Source organism: Drosophila nasuta, chromosome X (assembly GCF_023558535.2).
Source record: "Drosophila nasuta strain 15112-1781.00 chromosome X, ASM2355853v1, whole genome shotgun sequence".
Classification (NCBI taxonomy): Eukaryota; Metazoa; Arthropoda; class Insecta; order Diptera; family Drosophilidae; genus Drosophila; species Drosophila nasuta.
Window position 1 is genome coordinate 864,340 of NC_083459.1, and position 20,661 is coordinate 885,000.

The 20,661-nt window shown below is 38.8% G+C and overlaps 3 protein-coding genes across 4 annotated transcripts; 2 read left to right on the forward strand and 1 right to left on the reverse strand.

Annotated features, from left to right (window-relative positions):
- The first annotated feature begins 2,055 nt into the window (after nucleotides 1-2,055).
- LOC132796306 (uncharacterized) lies at nucleotides 2,056-2,899 on the forward strand. The gene is made up of 2 exons (XM_060807432.1): nucleotides 2,056-2,532; nucleotides 2,592-2,899. The coding sequence occupies exons 1-2, from the start codon at nucleotides 2,125-2,127 to the stop codon at nucleotides 2,865-2,867; spliced, it is 684 nt and encodes a 227-aa protein (XP_060663415.1). The 5' UTR covers nucleotides 2,056-2,124; the 3' UTR covers nucleotides 2,868-2,899.
- Nucleotides 2,900-8,963: 6,064 nt separating this feature from the next.
- Nucleotides 8,964-11,918, forward strand: LOC132795806 (uncharacterized). 2 transcript variants are annotated; one of them, XM_060806709.1, is made up of 3 exons: nucleotides 8,964-9,177; nucleotides 9,236-9,505; nucleotides 9,950-11,918. In XM_060806709.1, exon 3 carries the CDS (start codon nucleotides 10,089-10,091, stop codon nucleotides 11,208-11,210), a length of 1,122 nt encoding a protein of 373 aa, XP_060662692.1. In that variant the 5' UTR covers nucleotides 8,964-9,177; nucleotides 9,236-9,505; nucleotides 9,950-10,088; the 3' UTR covers nucleotides 11,211-11,918. Both variants share the same exon structure in this region, with proteins under 2 accessions (XP_060662692.1, XP_060662693.1).
- Nucleotides 11,919-11,976: 58 nt separating this feature from the next.
- On the reverse strand, nucleotides 11,977-12,723 carry LOC132795382 (ATP-dependent RNA helicase DDX47-like). The gene has a single exon (XM_060806064.1). The coding sequence runs from the start codon at nucleotides 12,721-12,723 to the stop codon at nucleotides 11,977-11,979; it is 747 nt and encodes a 248-aa protein (XP_060662047.1).
- Between the last annotated feature and the right edge of the window lie 7,938 nt (nucleotides 12,724-20,661).

Below are 20,661 nucleotides of genomic sequence, written 5' to 3' on the forward strand. Positions count from 1 at the left end.
CTTTTGAGGGACACAAAAGGCAGCGGGGGCAACAACAACACTTGTGTGCGTGTGTGTGTGTGTGTGTGGCAGACAGTTTGGGGCACAGGTAACGAGACAGCGCTGGAATGCCAACAAATTCTTTATGGCTATTAGTTGATCTCGGTAAACGAGGCGACAACTAATTAAATCTTGCCACAATTAGCACACAATACATGCTAAGCTATTGAAATCTTAAAATTCTAATTTTGAAATTCATATATTTATAAAGAAACGACTAAGAAAACTACAGCCGAGTGTGCTCGACTGTGAGATATCTGATATCCATTGCCAGATTCTACAAATACACCAAAAATATACCAATTTCCATTAAAAGCAGATTCTACAAATATACCGCAAATATACTTAAATGTACCGAAGGACGTGTTGGGTATATCAATATACTAATTACTACATTCAAAATATACCATAGAAAACAAAATATATCAGACATTTAGACCAAGCAACTAAGACCCGATTGTTCTCAGAATTGTTTGCCCTACAAAAGTATTTCTTAAAAAACTTGTACAATTTTAATTCGATCGCAACAAAATTCTCAGGAATCATAAAGACTACAACTACATGCTACTACGTACAATAATAACTAGTAGTTATTAACTACTATGTATTCTAACTAAAAAAGTACGCTTGTTATTCAATTATTATCGATTTGAGGTCCCGGAATTTGGCGTGGAACATATTTGAAACAATTTTGATCTGTGTGTAAACATAAGAAGGGCTGTCAAAAAAGAATTGTAGTTCTATCTCTTATAGGCTTTGAGATCTACATACATATGTATGTGTCCATTCAGTCGGACGGACAGACTGACATAGGTATAACGTCTCGCTAATCAAGAATAAATATATTTTATGGGGTCGGATATGCCTCCTACGTTTCCTGTACTCACAATGTTCTCAAACTCATTCATTTGCTATGCGATATTTTGTAAATTGTAATTAATAAAAATCTTTGGATAGAAAAAATATTGTTTACCTATTTGTTTAAGAATATTTTGTAGTATGTCATTTATTTATTTATTTGAATTATTGTATCGTATTAAATTCATATATACTATAATGAGAGTCTTGGCTGCTACGAACAATATAACATTTAATTGCATGCCTTTAGATACCGTTTTAACCTTTAGCACAACTAGCAAAATTTCATAGTAGATTATTTTACCCGATACTCATAAGGTAGAAGAGTATCATAACTTTATGGCTTCAACAAAAGTATGTTACAGGAAACGCCTTCGGAATATTTTATTATATTTAAAGAATAATACAGCACTGTTTTAGTTTGATTTAAAATGGGTATCGAGTATCTCACAGTTGAGCCTTCTTTTCTATAACTTACTTGCTTTAATTTGTACGTGTGTTTATAATGTACATTATATTATCAATAAAATGAAAAATGTATATTTAACTCATTTTCAATTTATATTATATTTTTTAAAAAATTAAGTAATAAAGTGCGCATCCTTAACTTTTTGGCTTAACATTCACTAGAATTTGACCTTAGCTTGATTTAAATTTAATAGAATATTATTATTAAATATTCTTTTCTTAAACGCATTTGTTATAAATACGATGCAAAGCAATTTTCTAAGTGAGATGAATAAAAATAGTTTATTTATTAAAAATTATTGTAGGAGGATGCAATTTTTGTGTGTTCTCTTTTTGATTGTATTTCGGCAGTTGCGACAAATTTCTTGATTAACATAGATAAATTATGTTATTCGGCTAAAAGTGATTTTCCTGTTCAGATTTTAATAAATATTAGTTTATTTACTGTTATTTAGTACACATTTAATATAAAAACAATTGTTATGTAATGTTTAAGTTCCAATCTCATTGTTCCATAAAGTTTGTTCTACGCTTGTTTTAATCGATATTAGCTCTTTATAGCGATCTCTAATTTTGTCAACCACGCAATGAAGCTCGAGATGGAGAACTATCGTTAGTGGTTGCTATCGATACTCAACGATAGTCAATTTTGATCCATCGATTGATCCCCACCACTAATGTGGCTTCCATGTGATTGTGAAATTCATAGCGACGCTGCGAGCCGTTCGACTGTACGCTTGTTTATTTGTTGTGAGCAAAATGAGTGATGTACTGAAGACGGACAAATGGATAAAGTTCTTTAGAGTTTACGGTCGACTACCTGCTCTCTGGAAGGTCACCGATGAGGGCTACAAAAGCAAACGTGCAAAGATAGAAGGATATAAAAAACTCCTAAAAAGCTACCGGAAGATCTACCGCGGTGCGAATGTGGACAAAATGCGACGCAAAATAAATCGCATACGATGTAGTTTTCATCGCGAGCTGCGTAAAGTGAAGCTCAGTGAATTATCTGCCAGGAGTAAAGATGACGTCTATGAACCAAAATTGTGGTATTTCAAAGAGTTAAGCTTCCTGCGCAATGATATCCCGTACATGGCAATCGAAATCGCGGAGGACACAAGCGACGTGGTCTGGGAAAATGAGGCAACTGACGAAGAGGTGATTGAAGTAAGTTATATTTTATTGTGATTAACTGCACACATTCTTTTACTTCGCTATTTTTGCAGATTGAACCCATATCAATAGACATCAACCCGATAGCAATCAATACTGCTTGTCCAGAGCCCGTAGCACCCGTAGCTCCCTTAGCACCTCGAGCGGAGCAGCCGGAAGTAGTAGATCATCAGAAACTCGAAGAGGCCAAAATCTTTGCCGAGGGCTGGGCAATTTCCTATTGCAAGTTGGATGCACACAATGGCATGCTGGCCAAGAAGGCGATCGAGGAGATCTTTGTGTTGGGACAGCTCAAAAAGTTGCAGTACAATTCTGTAATGATGCCATAATAAAGTATTTTAATACAAATAATATTTTTAAATTACATTTATTTGTCTGTCAACTCTTCCAGATGAAACTTAATCACACAATAATAATAAGGGTTTTAAATTGTCGCAACGATCTTTTGGGGGTTGCTCCACAAATGAAGCGGGTAAAGTGCGCACTTGCAACGAGGGTCGCATAAACTGTTTGCATTTGGCTCATTGATTGAGTTTTGTTTGCAGCTTTAGTTGCTGTTGTTGTTGTTGTTGTTGTTGCACACGCGCCCACAGTCAACAGACTTGGCAAACACACACACATTGCAAGAGAGCAAAAGAGAGAGAGAGAGATATAGAGAGTGAGTGAGAGAAGGGAAAGAGAGCGAGACAGTGTCAATAATAAAATTGCGCCAAAATTTGTTTGCCGCTTACCACGCTTTCTGTTTCTCGGTTGCAAGTGACGATAATCGATGTTTCCAGAAAACAATCGATGTTAAAAATATTTTTGGCAACATCGATAACATCGATGTTACATGGATGTTTCTTCCACCTCTATTATGAATGCAATCAGGAAAAATATGAAAATAAACAAATCTTGAGAAGTTTTCTACTATTTTTCAGGTAAATATTAAGAGCTTGACATAAACGCGATTGCAATTAATTTATGTTATCGCAATAGAAATGTGCCTTCAATTTATATTAATACAATGTTGTGTTAATGTTTGTTAACTTCTTGCTTCCTTCTCTCTCTTCATTGAGTAGATGGAAGCACAAGTGTCTGGGAAATATGCAGAGTAGAGTTGAGTAGAGTGGAGTCCAAGGCTGTGTTGGGTATCACACTTGCATCTGCTGTCACTTTGGTGCCGTCTCGTCATTCATTCATTGCAAGACTGTTCATCGCACCGCATCGCACATCAATTTTGCGCATCGTCATCTAACGTGTGGACCACCAGGCAAGTGGCAAGCGGCAGGCAGCAAGCGGCAGGCAAGCGGCAACACCTACAACGACACCTCATAGACACAGGCAGACAGTCAGGCTAGAAGCTGTGGCAACTGTTGTGTGCAAGCGGCGGCAAGCTGTTGCGGTCTCTGGGTATCAAGTGTGTAATTAATGTTTTATTAATACAAGCGACAAGCGATCGCGGTTCGAGGATGCCCAACACACACAACCAGGATGGGAGGAGGGGAGGATAGGAAGGCAACACAGCAGGCTGCAGGCTGCAGGCTGCAGGCTGAAGCTCAGGTAACGACAACATTCGCCTATAGAGTTCAAGATGAACAGCAGTCGAATTGCAATCGATGCAGCAACAGGAACCAGCAACGGCAGCTTCTCGACTAAGATTCATATGGACAAAGCCCATAAAATATATATATATATATGTGTCCAAGGGGCAAAGAGAGGAGGAGAGCGAGGACTTGGCTCAGTTTCGTGCGCTTAAATGAATTACCAGATTAATGGACAGCATAAATCACATTATCGCTTCGGCTTGTGGCCCCAAAACACACGCAGGCCGCATTTAGAAGCCGATGCCCGATGCCTGATGCTCGCTCGGTACACAGACTGTTCGCAGTCACTGTAAGGATGACGACGACGACGACGACGATGAGGCGGCCTTTGTGGGCGGCCGACAGAGCTCTTGCGGATGGCGGATGGTGGATTGTAGTGTCTGTGGTGCCTCGGTTAATGATGCTGCAGCATCTGGGTAGAATTTATTGAACCATTGCCTAAAAGTCGCCGAGTCTCGCAGCCGAGGCTGATTCACTCAATACCACAAAAAAAGAGAGAAAGAGAGCGAGATGCGATCGGTACAAAGACAAATCACACCTTCTGCATTTGTTGAACAAAATAAATCTCGTAATGAGTTACGATAAGACGACGATTTCGACAGCTAAACAAATCACCTGCAATTGATCTTACGTACGCAAATCGCAACGGGGCAACACAACTCGAACGCGAACTCGAACTCGAGAGGAGAGAAGGAACAACAACTTCCACTTGTGTGCATAATGCGCTTTAAGAGGAATGCCTGCGATTTCGAATACTGGAGCAGTCACTTGAACAGTCTTCGAACCCGAAAGTATCGTTGCTTTTTTGTTGCGTTGCTTTTGGTGGTGTGGACAATCAACAACCAAACATGACATTTATTGACTGCATTGCTTGAAAGTATAAATTACGAATGAGAGTGGATCCACTCGCTCGCTCTCCCTCTCGCTCTCGCTCTCGCTCTGGCCGGTGAGTGAGATATGGCCCCGAAAGAGTTTTGCAGCTCAGCTTCGACACCAGGCACCGCAGGACATTGGCCCACTCCAAGACCCAAGACTAGCTACGACTTCGACTTTGACTCTCGCTCTCTCTGTCTTTGAGGTCAGGACAGGTAGCGGAGGCAAAAGGGCGCGAGACCAACCACAGCGGTGGCAACTTGGATTACAGCCGAAAACGAAAAAGAAAGAGAGAGAGAGGGGAGAGGAGAGGAAGAGCGAGAGCGAGAGCAATACGCGTATTGTGGATTGTGATAATGATCATGACAGTCTATATAGTCGCTCGAATGCTGCCAAATGACATTTGTCTCCTCACACACACGCACACACGCAGCTAAAGCGACGACCACTTGCTGTGTTTTTATGCCTGGCAAAATCAAAACCAGTGGCTAAATTGCAATAATAAGCCACCTTTATAAATCGACCAGAGAATGACCACAACAACAACAACAACAACGTTGCAATGGCTCTTTTTACGCCACATATATATGCGACTATTTGTCTATTGCAAAGCTCGCGGGCGGCCTGCGGTGTGCGATGCGGTGTCCTCCGTCTGAGCTCTTCGTTTTTCTCTTTTTTTTTTTTTGTTGGCTGCTAAACCCGAGGAACGCCCTCAGTAGGTGGGCGATGCCAACAGCAGCAGTCGACTACCGATGGCCACACTCCGATCGAGCGATGCGACATGATGGACAACGGAGCGGAGTCGCGGGCAGCGAAAGGCGCCCAAAACGAGGGCGCTTAAGTTGGACAGAGCGAAAGATCCAAACTTAACGTTTATCGTAAAATTTAATTGAAACATTAAAATATTCTACAGAGCACAATTCAATGATTGACTTTACATTTAATATAAATTCAAATAAATATAAATTTGCAAATTTCGAATTGAATTTCTCATGAACTAAAATTAATTGCCTGGAATATTCTATAATAAAAAATGAATTTGAATCATATCAATTTGTTTTGTGAGTACAATTTAATAAAAATTCTAATAAATATAAATTTGTACATTTCAAATTGAATTTCTCATGAGCTAAAATGAATTCCATGGGATATTTTATAATGAGGAGTAGTTTTTGTTTATCCTTTAGTTTTGAAGTTATTTCTGTAATTCGAAACAGTTAACAGAAAAAAAAACAAATTGAAGTATTTTTATTATGTTCTGTATTGTATTAAAAAAGTGAATTAAGTTAATTATAATCAAAATATCTAATATCCAATTTATGTCAATTCTCTAAGCTTCAGAATTATTTGTTGTAAATATGTACTATAATTAACATAGACTGTCAATTTCTCAAACTCAAATTCACAAAAAAATATAATAGATACATAAGTATAAATTATAGAAATTAAAATAACTAAATAAATGTAAATACGATTAAAATGAGCAAAATAAATATTATTTTTAATTGAAATTGAATAATTTAAAAGCAATTAAAATTATTTAAGCCTATCTTGCTAAATGTTGTAGTACACATTGTAGAAAATAAATTGATTAAGACTAATAAAAGTAAATATATTTTTAATTTAAATAGAATAATTTAAAATGAATATATGGACTCTTGCAAACATTTTGTAGCTGGCGCCCATTGACCTGAACCGCTCCTGAGTGCAGCACTAGACGTTGCGCTCGCACTATAAATTTTTGACAGTTTGAAAAAATAGCGATTCATTGTGACCCCTATTGTGTGCCGTGTGGCAGCCACTGTCTGCTGATCAGCGATCATAGAGCAGAGTCGGAGTCGGAGTCGGAGACTTGGAGACTGGAGAGTGTCGCGGGGTTGTGTAACACGAGCCAAACAAACGGCGCAGCGAGCACTGATATAATGGCAGCACTTCTGGTGGGCCTCAGGGCCAACGTGCAACGTGGTTGCAAGGAACGACTTTGAGCTTGAGATCGTTGTTGTTGTTCAATAGAATTGTTTGCCAAGAATTATGCTTTATTGATGATGATAATGATGTCCTTGTGGCCAGAAGAAGAAACCACACACCACACACCATATTCTCGCGTGTAAGCATGAAAAATTCTCGGAATGCGACAAAGCTTCGTGCCACACTGTTGTCTGTTGTCTGTTGCACAGTTGCTGCTCTCGCTGCTTGCGGCTTGCAGTGTCGCCTCGCCATTGTGTATCGCATAATAAAAATGCCATAAGTCAATATCAGGAACCAGAATCCCCTTTCGATTCTCTCCTTCTCCGTCTCCTTCTCCAGCAGCTGTTGTTGGCTCGCGACACTTGCTTAATGAGTGCGAGTTGCGAGTTGTTGCAAAGTTGCAAGTTGTAAGTTGCAAGGGGTCAACTTAAACTTCAACTGTAACTGCAACTGACTGCAGCAGCTGCAGAGCCGCGACGATAATGTGCCAATGCGGACACTTTACATTTTGATATCATCAATTAATGCAGACCTATGTAGATCGAGGGGGAGTTGAAATTCGACTGATCGACGCATGAATTACGACTCTGTGTGTGTGTGTGTGTGTGTGTGTGTGTTGTATTTGCTCAGCAGTTAGTTTTAATTGAATGTGACATTTCAATAAATTGATAAGCCCCGCTCTCATCTCTCTCCCTCTCTTTCTCTCTTGAATCTTCCTCTGGTGTGATGATCATTAATGCCAATGGTATCTCGTGCCGAACTCCGTACTCAAACAAACTTCCATCCAGCAGCATCTCTTCTTCTCCATCTTCCATCCGCTTTGGGTGTTAATATGATCAACGGCAGCTCATCAGCATCTCAACTTTGCTTCGCTTCGTTTTCAATTATCGTTTTTGTCTTTCTCCTCCTCCTCCACCATCTCTTTTGTTTCTCTCCGTCTGTTCTTTTTTTTTTTTCTTCGTTGTCGCTGTCAATGTGAATGGCGCTGATCATCGCTGATCGCATGGCAAAAGAGCGTGTGAATATGAATATGAATACGATTATGAGTTCGAATGCGAATGCCAGTGTGAGTGTGCGTGTGAGTGTGAGTGTGTGCTTCAATTGCAGACGGTCGCAACTGTTAATTGAAAGTGCTGGCGTTTTATTTTTGTCATCATTTTAATTTCCGTTACAAGTCAAGTGGATGCATGTTAAACATTTCGAATGATCATCGCTCGATCATTCGAATCGAGATGGGAATGATGATGGTGTTGGACATGGAGATGGAGATGGCGAGGAGGTTGATAGGTCGATACGTTTTAATACCAATTTAATTGAAGAATGCGGCACATTGAACTGCAATATCTTCAGTCTACTTTAAATGTGCAATCGAATAATTGCAATGACGATGCATCACATAATTATTTATAGTATTTGAATGTATTGATTCGCTTTGAATAATATGAAATATTAGAATAATGTATTATATTTGTATTAAGTCAATTTAATAAATATACAATATATTTTGGAGCTAAACACTTAAGCGCCAGTCTAAATGCATTTAGTCAGTAAGTAATTAAAGGCCTAGAATCTGATATGGTATTAAGGGAGCTGCTGGTAATCACTTAATAATCGATTGGCGTGAATCTAATACTATATATAGAAACACCACATATTCAGTATAATTATTTTATTCGTGGTATATTTTGGATCTAATAGTATATCGATAAACCATAAATTTCTTATAGTATATTTGCCGCGCTCATCTTTACAGGAAGTTAGGTCAAATTAAAGTGACCAATTAGGAAATATCAAAAATATATATAAAAAAAAAATCGCGATATTCGATATATCAGGGGAAAAAATATCATGATATAAATATTTATTTTTATAAAAAAAATATCGATACATTGATATTTTGATATATTATCAACAACCCTATTTACAGCACTGAAATTGAGTATTCGTTCATCTCTACTTGATGACATAAAATTAACTTCCGACCATCTCTAATTGTCATCTTCCTTTTCTAATTTTCGATCGCCAACGTGACATTAAAATTAAACTATATTTATCAATAATAATGCGTAAACGTGACATTATTCGCCTTTGGAATCAGGTTGTGGACCAAACGGGCATCGACAAATACACGGACAGACAGTGGCAGGAAATTTACGAAGAATTCCTGAAATCCATGTACGATAATAATGAACCTTATATAAGTGTTCAAAGTGTGAGTCTCTAAATTGTAATTGTGTAAATAAACGAAAAAAATTGAAACATTTCTGCAGGTGGAAAAGTTAGTGGATGAGCTTGAGGAGAATATGGAAATTTCAAAAAGTTTGAATACAAGCTCCGATATAGATGATGAACCGCTGTCGGCATTACAAAATCGTCTGAAAGATAAAATCAAAGTGGAGCCAATAATTCCGTTAAGAAGATCCACGCCACGATGTGTGGTTGACAATAATAATTTTAATCAGCAGTTGGCGGATATTAAATTTAAATCGAAGCAGCGGCAGATGCATTTCCAAACAGAGATGGCAAAGCACAAGGATAATGTACGTAAATTATTGAATTATTAAGTAAAGAATATATAGAAGACCTACGAGTTTCTTAGATTATCGCTAAAACATAATGAATTGAAAATCGCAGAGATATTCAAATCGACTGTGATTATGATTCTAAAGCCTTTACTAAAACTTATGTGCTATAGAAGTTGTACTGTAATGTAAAAGTATTCCAAATACTTTAAGTATTTATGATCTTTTTAGCCTTTTCATACTAAAAACCCCCCTCAATACAGTTCTAAAAAATAATCAACTGAATATCTGAGCGATCTTTAAATCTGTTAATAGGCCTTGTGATCTTCGGTCCTTTACTAACCAAAGCGTATCGGCTGTATACCTGTAACTGTCTCTAAAATACAAACTACTGATGACTTCAAAGCTCTTCAATTTTGTTGTCATTTGTTTGTTCTTAACTAATGATTTTCCCCGTTTCAGGACGATCTTTTAATGTTAGGCACAAGCCCCAAACAGGAAAAGGCTCAAACAAAAAAAATCAACAAACAATAACGCAACTAATAAGAAGCGAATAAACTCTGAAAACTTGACAGAACAAAACGAAGCAACTGCAAAACGAATGCGCACACAAACTAAGCTCACAATTGAAAAAGGGGACCATAAGATTGATAAAAATGAGAAACGACAAGTGCCTGGCAAATCTAATTTAGACAAATTAAAGTCTAAGCCGCCTCGAATTAGGCGAGCGAAATCAAAGGCAGTATTTGTTAGTGCTTCAGTTGAGTTCATAGGAAATCAGTTTTTTTTGTTACCACAGATAATGGCACCGACTGCTCACATGCCACCCTCAGCCATAAATTTGACGCGAGGGCCAACTATGAACAATACTTCAAGCACAGAAGAAGCTGTAACTCTAGAAGTTGTTGAAGCGGAAGATCTCAGTAGTCTAATGATAGTGATAGAAAAAGAACCTGTTAATGTTGACAAAAATGCTGACCAAGAAAATGTTGATTTCAATCAATTGTTGACCAATGATGAATCTCTTGATGTTGATATATTCAATTCAACACAATATCTTGACAATTTCGCAATCGAATTAAATGATTTATTTATGTCTTCGGAGGCAGCTACAAACAGCTTAGCAACGAACTTTAATTTATTAGAACAGAATACAATGTTAGACGATGAGCTTAACTTAACACTGGAATCCATAGAAATATTGCAGAATAATATCCACTCAATGGAAATAAGTCGAACGATGCTACAAAATGATCTATATTTGACCTCGGAGACAGGATCAGAAAATGCATCGATAGAACATGATCTCAACTTGACAAACTTAGCAGATAATATTGCTTTGGTCGAGCAAGACAATCTTAAAACGACAATACAACAGAATAAGAATAATGACAAAACTCCCTTAGAGCAGGACGCGTTATTGCAAGATGAACTTAATTTTGAAATCGACTCGGACGATGTCCTTTCATTGAGCACTTCCTGGGATGGCGGCATGGACGACAATGATGAGCGAAATTCAATTGTGAATAAAATGGATAGGAATGAATCAGATATTGCTGCTTCAATTGTTGACTCTATGAGTCCATTGACAGCACTTACTACGACTGCTGTTAGTCCAGAAGCTACAGCTCATCCGGCAACTAATGCTGTAGAAACCAACATATCACTTAATGACTTGCGCAGCTTTCGTATTCCCAAGAAAACAAATAATCCAAAGTTGTAGCTAGCTTGAGACGCTGCAGGAACCACATAAACAGGCGTTGGTGAATGGAGAGCAGCAACAACGAGAGTCCGAGAAAGCGAGGCAACAGCCTGCTAACAACATCGAGCACAAGCAGCAACATCGAGTCGTTGATGGCAGACAGCAACAAAAAGAGTCTTGACTGTGACAACGGTTGCTCAAATCTTATACAACGATTGCGCAGATCAGCCAAATGCGCAACTGCAATTGCTGCTGCTTGCAATCCGGCGGTTTCAGCCATCTCATCAATAGCAGCATCAAATTCATTCGCAACAGCATCAATATCCCCAACAACAGCAACATTATTCGCCGTATTCCATTGAGCATCAACGTTTTCGTGATAATCAGCAGCAACATCAATATTTTCGAGATCGGCAACAGCGACCGCAACATTCTCGTGATCAGCAGCAGCAACACTTTAAGCGTCACCAAGAGCTTCAGCCACGCACCAAGAGCTGGGTGGACAAATCCTAAAATAAGCCTCTATATTAAGTTCAAGCAGCAGCTACGATGTTTCGTTTTAAAGCTACCTGTTTTCATCAATTTAATCATCTTTTTATTTCATTACAGCTTACTTACGGCCATAAGATTTGAATTAGTTTAAGTGAGCTGTTGGACAGCACCAAAGTTTTGATTTCAACCTTCTTAATCTTAGTCCACTACTGGAGTTTCACACAAATAAAACGATAAATTTCTGTCCAGAAAATTTTTGTTGTACATTTATTTAAATTACTTATATGATTACTAATTAATTGCGCTTTTTGCCACGATTCCAATTCTTTTTGTTATTCCCACCCTTGCCCATGGGTTTCATGCGCTTGCGCGCACCCGTAAACTGTTCCGAATCATCGTGGTCCCCTCCAGCAGCCGAACGCTTAGTGCCACCGCCTTTGCCACCCTTGTAGCCCTTGCTATCCTCCAGATCCTTGAGCTCCAGTTTCGCTGTACGTTGTGCTTCCGCCACACGCTCCTGCAGAGCCATTACCTCATCCTCCTCGCATTTGTACAGAGGCAACTGTTTGCCCAGCAAATGTTCGATACGCTGATACAATTCAATGTCATACTGACTGACCATAGTGATGGCTTGCCCGGAACGTCCGGCACGCGCTGTGCGTCCCACACGATGTATGTGGGTACTGTGCGTGGGTATATCAAAGTTAACCACCACATCCACATGGGGAATGTCAAGACCACGTGAGGCAACATCGGTGAATATCAAAATCGAACGATTTTTCGCCTTAAATTTGTTGAGCGCTGCCAAGCGTTTGTTCTGCGACATCTGTCCATGCAACGGAATCGCAGCTAAGCCCAGAGCTCGCAACATCAAGGCAGTCTTCACAGTGTTGTTGCAAGTGCTGTAGAAGATCATGAAACTGTTGCCAGCCAGCTCGTTGAGGATGTGCACCAGATAGACGTCTTTGTATTTTACAGGTATAAATAGATAATATTGCTGTAGCTGATCGACAGTTTGATATTTGTTGGAGAGAAATATCATGATATAAATATTTATTTTTATATTGATATATTTATATTTATATTGATATTTTGATATATTATCAACAACCCTAATATTTGGAATCCAATAGTAAATCGATAAACCATATAATCAGTATATTTTATTATTTATGGTATATATTGAATCTAATAGTATATCGATACACCATATATTAAATATTTTATATTATTGTATATTCGTATATTAATTTGGTTTATTTTAAAAATAATATTGCAGTGTGTTGCTAATGTTGAAGATGGGTAGCATATGTTATATCTTACAGTCGAGCACACTCGATTCTGCAATTATAATATTATTCAAAATACAACAACAATTCACATCGAATAAGAAGTAGTGAGTGAGTTTCACTTACTTGAAGTGTTTACTAAGGCAATTGCACAACTCAAATTGCATTGCGAGAGCGATCGAGTTCGTTGCCGGTGTTTTCCCCAAAAATAGTACAGAAGATCCAGAGAGAGAGAGAGAGAGAGAGAGAGATGGGAATTGGGTTCGGGTGTTTGAGTTTGGGATTGCGATCGGGGCTGAAGCAGCTACAGAAATGGGAACAGTGAAGCGGGGAACGGAGAACGGAGAACGGGCAACGATCAAGGTGGTCCAAGCTGGGTACCGGGTGCATTGCGGTCGTGTCGGCTGCAATTTTTATGATTTTGTTCATTTTTATATGTATGTTTATTTGTTGGGTTCCCCCGCCCAGCGCCGTTCGAGTGAGTGAGTGAGTGAGTGAGGGAGATGGTAGCCATAGTATGCTAGATAGAGACAGGGCTAGCCATCATTAACCCATTAAACTTCCGATTTGCCGACAGCGATAAACGATGCCCGACGGCGACGTCTTCAAGCAGTTCTTCTCGATCTTCTCTCTCTGCGTTTGTGTGTGTGTTTTTTCTTTTCGGTTTTTGTTTTTTGTGTTATTTTAATGACATATCGTAAAGATTTGTTAAAAGCCGGCGCAAAGATCTTTGAAATGCGCTACGCTTCCTGCGCGTCCATGGGCTAATTTCGTTGATGCGTGAAAATGTAACGACATGACAAGGAGAGATGGAGAGACAGACAGAGAGAGAGAGAGAGAGAGAGAGAGGAAGACAAAAACAGAGAAGAAAGGGAGACAATCGATGGTAATTGTAATTGAATTGAAGCCTCAGCCCACCCAACTGGTCAATGCGAATTGACCAAATCATTTCGCTATAAATTACTGGCCACAAAATGCACAAAATGCGAAAAGCCTCAAAATATTGAAACGTGTTCGACTTATTTTCTCCTTTCCATTTGTTTGTTTATTGTTGTTACTGTTGTTGTTGTTGTTGGCCCACCCCAGAGTTGCTGAAGAGTTTCCTTTAACCGCAAAATAACTGAGAGAGTCAGAATGCAAACAAAGCTAATCAATTTTTTGTTATGGCCACGACTTTTGCAGCATTTTGCATCATTTTGCGGCGTTTTGCTCGCGTTTTTGATTGAAAATTGCAAATAAATTGTATAAACGTCATCTCAACTCGTAAATGCAAAATATGCGACGGTGGTCCACTCTGTCATGGTCGAGAAATCTCTTCTCAGTCGCCGTCGCCGTCGCAGTCTCAGTCTCAATCCGAGTCGAGCACAATTGAGCAATTTGTGAGAGATGACGCATAATTGTGGCACGTTCGCATTTAATGTTGCATCTAAGGTGGAGCTTACGGCATTCGAGAGTCTTGTGAAGATCACTCTTCTTCTTCTTCTTTCTGAATGTTGTTTTGGGATCAGCCTCATTTCGGAAGCCGCGTTGAAAACCGCAGAACATCGTGCCACAATATTATTATGATTATTATTATATTTACTTTACTCACTCTGTGTGTGTCTTCATCTCGACAATTGTCTTTATGATTTACTTCTCTTTCCTCTCCTCTCCACATTCTCCTCCCTCCCTTTGTGTTCCCTTATTATAAGCCATAATGATCGCTACTGGTCTTGGGTGTTGCTTGGTTCGGTTCGGTTCGGCTCGGCTCGGTTCAAAGATCGTTACACTTTTCCTTCCTGGCTTTCTGGCTAAATGATTTGACCAGTTTATTCGTTGGTGGTCCAGATGTTTTCATTAGAAAACATTTGCACAAAAGGTGAAATGTTGTTGTTAACCATATTAATTGTTCAGGGAAAGCTTCGCAGCATAATGATCTTCAACTTTGCACTCAAAGTTTCTCTGGGCATAAAGATTAACCATTGGCAACTGTAACCATCAGGCAAGAGTAGCTAGAAAACAAACACAAAAAGCTTACAGATGGAAACTTGAAAATGATCTTGATGTCTTTGCTCTCTTAAACTCTTTAAAGTGTCAATTGCATTTTAAGAAAATAACAAAATTTGAATGTCAAGCTTACAAATTAAATATATGTATATGGAAGTTTCGTTGACTTAGAACTCTAATTATGTATCTTATTGTAGATTCTATGAAAAATAGAAACACTAAAATGATCTTGCTGGAGATTAAATTGCATTCAAGAGTATAAAATTATTTGAGTAGTATATTATTATGTAGAAAGAGTTCAAACCATTTTTAATTTATTCAAAATATTTGCTGTTATATTTTTTATAGATTTATTGATTTTTATACCTTCTACTACTTGAATACTTTGATATATAGTATTTCTAGTATTTTTGTTTACCTTTATAGTATCTTTCGCATATAGTACTTTATCAATATACCAAATATGCCATTCCGTATATTTTAGTATTTTTGTGGTACATTATTCGGTATATTTTAAAGTATAATAATACTTGATTCTTTTGATTTTATTCAAAATGGATAGCGGGTATCTCAAAGTGTAGCACACTCAACTGTAGCTCTCGTACTTGTTTTAACTAATCCAATTATGTGCATGACAGAATCTTTTAAGTTACTTTGTTGGTTTTTCTTGAATTCATAAAACGTGAAATTGCATTCAGGAGTAGAAAATGGCTTAAGTCAAATATATGGAAATACTTCTTCATAATTAAGCTTTTTTTCAAGAAAGTATAAAGTCTCTCTAAAGAAACGTTTACTAAATATAATACTAAAATATTTGCTGCATTTTTTATTTCTTAAATAAAATTAATATCAAGTTTCCGAGTTCAATGCTGAATTGCTGTAGAAATAAGTTCAAGTCAAGTTGAACCCTCTTTTATATGTAGTTTACTTTGGAAACCCCATTCGAAGTTGTGCATCTATAAGCTGTATAACAAGTGGCCTCTATCAGCGATCTGTTGGGCAAAAAGGCGCCATTGAGGGCAAGTTTTATGTGATTTTTTACACACAAAAGTTGTTAAGCGATTTTGCGATCTGCGATCGTTCGGTTGATCGTTTGTTGTTCGTTGTTCGTTGGGCAGCAGCAGCACCCCAAGCCCAAGCAAGCAAACAAAACGAACAATGGCAACGCGAAAAAGAATCAACAAAACGTGAATGAAAATTAAATTAAAATGCTTTTGAAATGCTGCAAATGGAAATGGGAAATGGAAAATGGAAAAATTGTAGCAGGGCAGGTGACGTTGTCTGACTTTGACGATGACGATGACGATCAAAATGACGATCAGAGAGTGACGATGACACAGAAGGTAGAAGGTATAAGAACGGAGAAGGAGGAGGAGGAAGAGGGTTGAATGTTCGAAACTTGGAACTTGAAACTTGGAAGGTGGCAGCCAAAAAAGGAAACCGCGTCGCATGCGAAAAACAACAACAACAACAAAACAAAAGACGTCGCCACGTTGAGCGATCATCATCATCAGCGACAACAACAACAACAACAAACGGTAGCTGAAGCGGGAATTTAGACATGAGCTCTACATATATAGAGGTCTCTAGTAGAGAGTTTGGCTGTGGAGTCAAGTGTGGTTCGGTCTTTTTGCAGAGCTTCAGTAGTTCCCTCATTTGATGTTGTCTATTGTGTGGGATCTGGGACCTTCCCCTATACAGCTCCGTCTCTGTCTCTGTCTTTGTCTCTCTCTCTCTGTCTCTGTCTCTCTTTTTGGCCTGTAGGCATTGCGTTGATAGCTCGTATGTAACAGGAGACATGCTCTACTGAACATGAGGTTCGATTAAATGTTAATGTTGGTTAACTTTGGGGTTTTTCTTTGGCTTGTTTTTATTGTCTGTCTGTCCGTCCGTCTGTCTGTCTGTGCAGTTTTCAACGTGTGAGTGTGCATCTATTTAACTACCAAAACTTGTCTACATTCACACATAAAAATCGCATACATATCGGTGGCAAGCGGCAGGGAGAGAGGCAAAGAGAGAGGGAGAGGGGGGGGGCTTGGTTGGTTGACGCGCTCAAACGTAATGGACGACGCTTCTAACTTGGCTCTAAGTCGCTGTCTCTGATTTTGTTGCGTAGCCCAGACACTGCGCTTGCGACTTGCTTTGACTAATGCCATCTCTCTTCAACACCCACACACACACACACACACACACACACACACACACATGCGTGTTGCTCTTGTTTTGTATTTTTTTCGGCTGCGCTTGCGCTTTTGTGGGCCTAACCTCAAGCCAAAGCCCGACAACTGCTCCGGACAGGTGTTTGGGAGCTCGTCTCGTTTTTGAACTCAAAGTCAAGTCATTGTTATTGTTGTTGTTGTTGTTTGTCTTTTGCACTTCACTTCACTTGAATTTTTGCATCGCTTGGATGCTTCTTCGCTTTAGCTCAGCTCAGCTCAGCTCAGCTCAGTCAGAGTCAGACTCGGAGTCAGGCTCAGTTCAAGTTGGTTTGCTTCGGGTTTTCTGTTTCTTTTTTCGTTATACATTTATTTTTGGAGGGGAGACCGGGTCGTAAATTTCTTTAGGCCTCGTCTAGTTGTTGTTGTTGCTGCTGCTGCTGTTGCCTATTAAAGTGCGATTTGTTTAATGATTTTCTACAACTTGACTGTATAAATTTTCCATTTGGAAATTACCTACATGCGAGACGAAACTGAGAAACTGAGACGCAGACACGGGCTTCATTCAGTTCAGTTCATTTTTCAGTTGAGCTGAGTTTTAGGAGTTTTGGAAATGCGCATGAAAATTAAGTGTTTTATTATGCAAAAATCATTCGTTGGCAACACACACACAAAACCGAAACAAAAACAGCGAAAAAAAAAAAAAACAAAAAGAAGTAAATACAGCAAAATAAATAGTATGGCCAATGCGCTGATTGCGCTTTGAGACCTCAGCGTAACCACCTCCCATTCCTCCCACCTCCCTCCGCTTTTCGCCCTCCGCTTTGCACCTGCTGTAACCTTCCTGTGTAACTGCCTCTCTGTCTCACAATGTCTGCGTCTCTCTCCCTTCGAATATATAACCAACTGAGTTACGCCGTTTGCTTTTGTTTGAACTTTGCTGCGCTTTGAATTCCATTTGGCGGTTGCTTTAGTAAGTTAGTTAGTTAGTTGGTAATATTAGTAGCTTTAATTAATGGTTCACTTGCCCATCTCCTACCTCTCTCTCTCACTCTCTCGCTATCGCTCTGTATCTGTCTCTGTCTCTGTTGAGCAATGAACTGATTTGCATTCAGACAACTTCCAGCAGAGCCATGAGAAAACAAACGAATTGAGACAAAGAGCATTACCAATTGCTGAGAACTCTTTTCGTTTTCGTGTCTATCAAACTTTCCCCTTGGTCCAAGCGATGCCATCAAAAGCGCATTTCAGCAACTTTCGAATGATTATTAGAAGCTTTCGATTGAGGCACTTTGAAAGCTGTCCAAAGTGCATTCAAATAGCAGACGAACATGTATCAACTTATTTACTTATAGTTTCCATTAATATAGATGTGTTAAGCCATCTGATCTATCAATATACTAGCTCTTCTTATTAATTAAAGTTCTATTTTTAAATCGCGCACTTTTTGTTTAATTCGCTTGCAATATGCATTTTTTATCAACTTTAACAGAAAGTGTTATTAGAGTACGTTAAATAAGGTTAAGAAGTAAAAAACTTGAATATTACCATAAAAATGTATAGATGAATGGTCAATAAATACTTTAGTATTAGAACACAAATGAAAAGATACACTTTAGAAATATTGCAATTTAAAACATGTAAGAAAGCTACTGCAGAGTGTGCTCGACTGTGAGATACCCGCTCTTTTACATTTAATGTATGCAAAACGGTGCGGTTTTATTTTCAAAATATACCATATTAAAATACTGGAAAAAAATACAAAAATATAGCAAAGGTTATAGTGGATACCATACCAAATTAATGTATAGCAAAGAAAATACTAAATTATACCAAAGCCTATAATTGGTATGTCGATATATATACTACGATGTACATTCAACATTTTTTATAGAGTTCAAAATATACCAAATTGCAAGACCCGACAGATCAACCTTTATTTGCTGTATAAAATTCTTTCTTAAATAACTTCAATAATTTTTATTTGATCGTAATTTCAGCTTCACAAAAAAAAACGCTTGCTGATTCGATATCATCTTTGCTATTGACGCTGATTAAGAATATATATTATATATTCTTTATGCCTTCTTCTGTAAGCTGTAATTTATGATACCCTATGGGGATCGGGTTTAAAAAAGATTATACGTAAATATATCAAGTAAGTTGTAGTTGAAAATAAATCTTGTATCTTTTGTATATATATATTGAATATAATAAATACAAAGATTATAAATGTATCTACTTAAAGTTCCCCGGTTTGTATTATAGAACAGTCTACTCTTCTTGAGTAGCTGTTGGGCAACTGATGGCATCAAACTTGTACTCCATTATTAAAGTAAACTTGTGTGCACTGATTTGATATCTTTTTATGGTTATGCGGGGTATGCGGAGCTGATCTCTTTGTTTGACAACAGAACAGCACTAAGGGAAAACTAATAATTTACCTAGGCAAACGCGAGGCGAACCTCTGAGCGTGAGTGTGATTGTGAGTGTGAGGGCAATCAGTCAATGCCCTAATTGAAGAGCTAATTGAGACTGGAAGACACAGGAAAACTTTGAGACTTTGTTGGCAATGTGGAGCTGTGTAGACTGCAGAGACTAAAGAGCTGAAGAGCCGAAGAGAGTTGCGCCAATTGCCGCTATTTACCACACACATTACACGATGTGAGCAAACCAAACAACGCCAATCTATAAACCCCAAAGACGACGACGACGACGACGACGACGATGATGACGAAGACGACAACGATATATGGCGCTTGCCATAAGAGGTGGCAAGTGTGGCAGAAGCAGCAGCACCAGCAGCGGCAATCGGCGGGCCAACAACTAATAATTCAAATTGTAACACATGCGACGCGCGCGAGTGAGATAGCGATAGCGTGGAGTGAAGGAGATAGCAACAGGGAATACTAGCTGAGGTTCAGCTTGAGGTTTGCCACAGAAGGAGAAGCACTCAGGTGGCATAATGAAGGGGAGTAGGGAGTAGGGAGTAGGGAGAGTAGAGTAGACCACTTCTTAGACCTCAGCCAGCGGCGTTGCCTTCGCTGGCATTGCCGTCATCATTTTTCTGCTACTGATTTATGCCCAGAGCCATAATGACTGGAAGCAATGGAGTATGCATTACATACAACTTCGACTCCAGCTCCAGCTCCAGCTGCAAGGTGATGGGGATGGGGATTGGAGACGAACTGAGAGCTTTAAGAGCCAAGAGCATAGAGCGGAGAGCGGAGAACAGCGAAGAGAATGGAGAATTGGCTATACTCAGACTGTGGAGGCCCATTCATCAAGGAAGCCGTGAACGCGAACGCGAACGGCGATTCGCGTGATAGAACAATGTAAAAATTATGAACGTGTAAAATATGGGCAAAAGTTTTCTATTTTTTTCCATTTTCCATTTTCTATTTTCCTTGCTGCCGCCCATAAATATGCATGTGCGGGCGGTGGATGGGAGGAGGAGTGGCAAACGGAGGAGAGAGGGAAATAAAATCTATGTATAAGAAATAATTGATAAAGCGAAGCGAGCCATCGACCCATCCAATGAATTTCCAG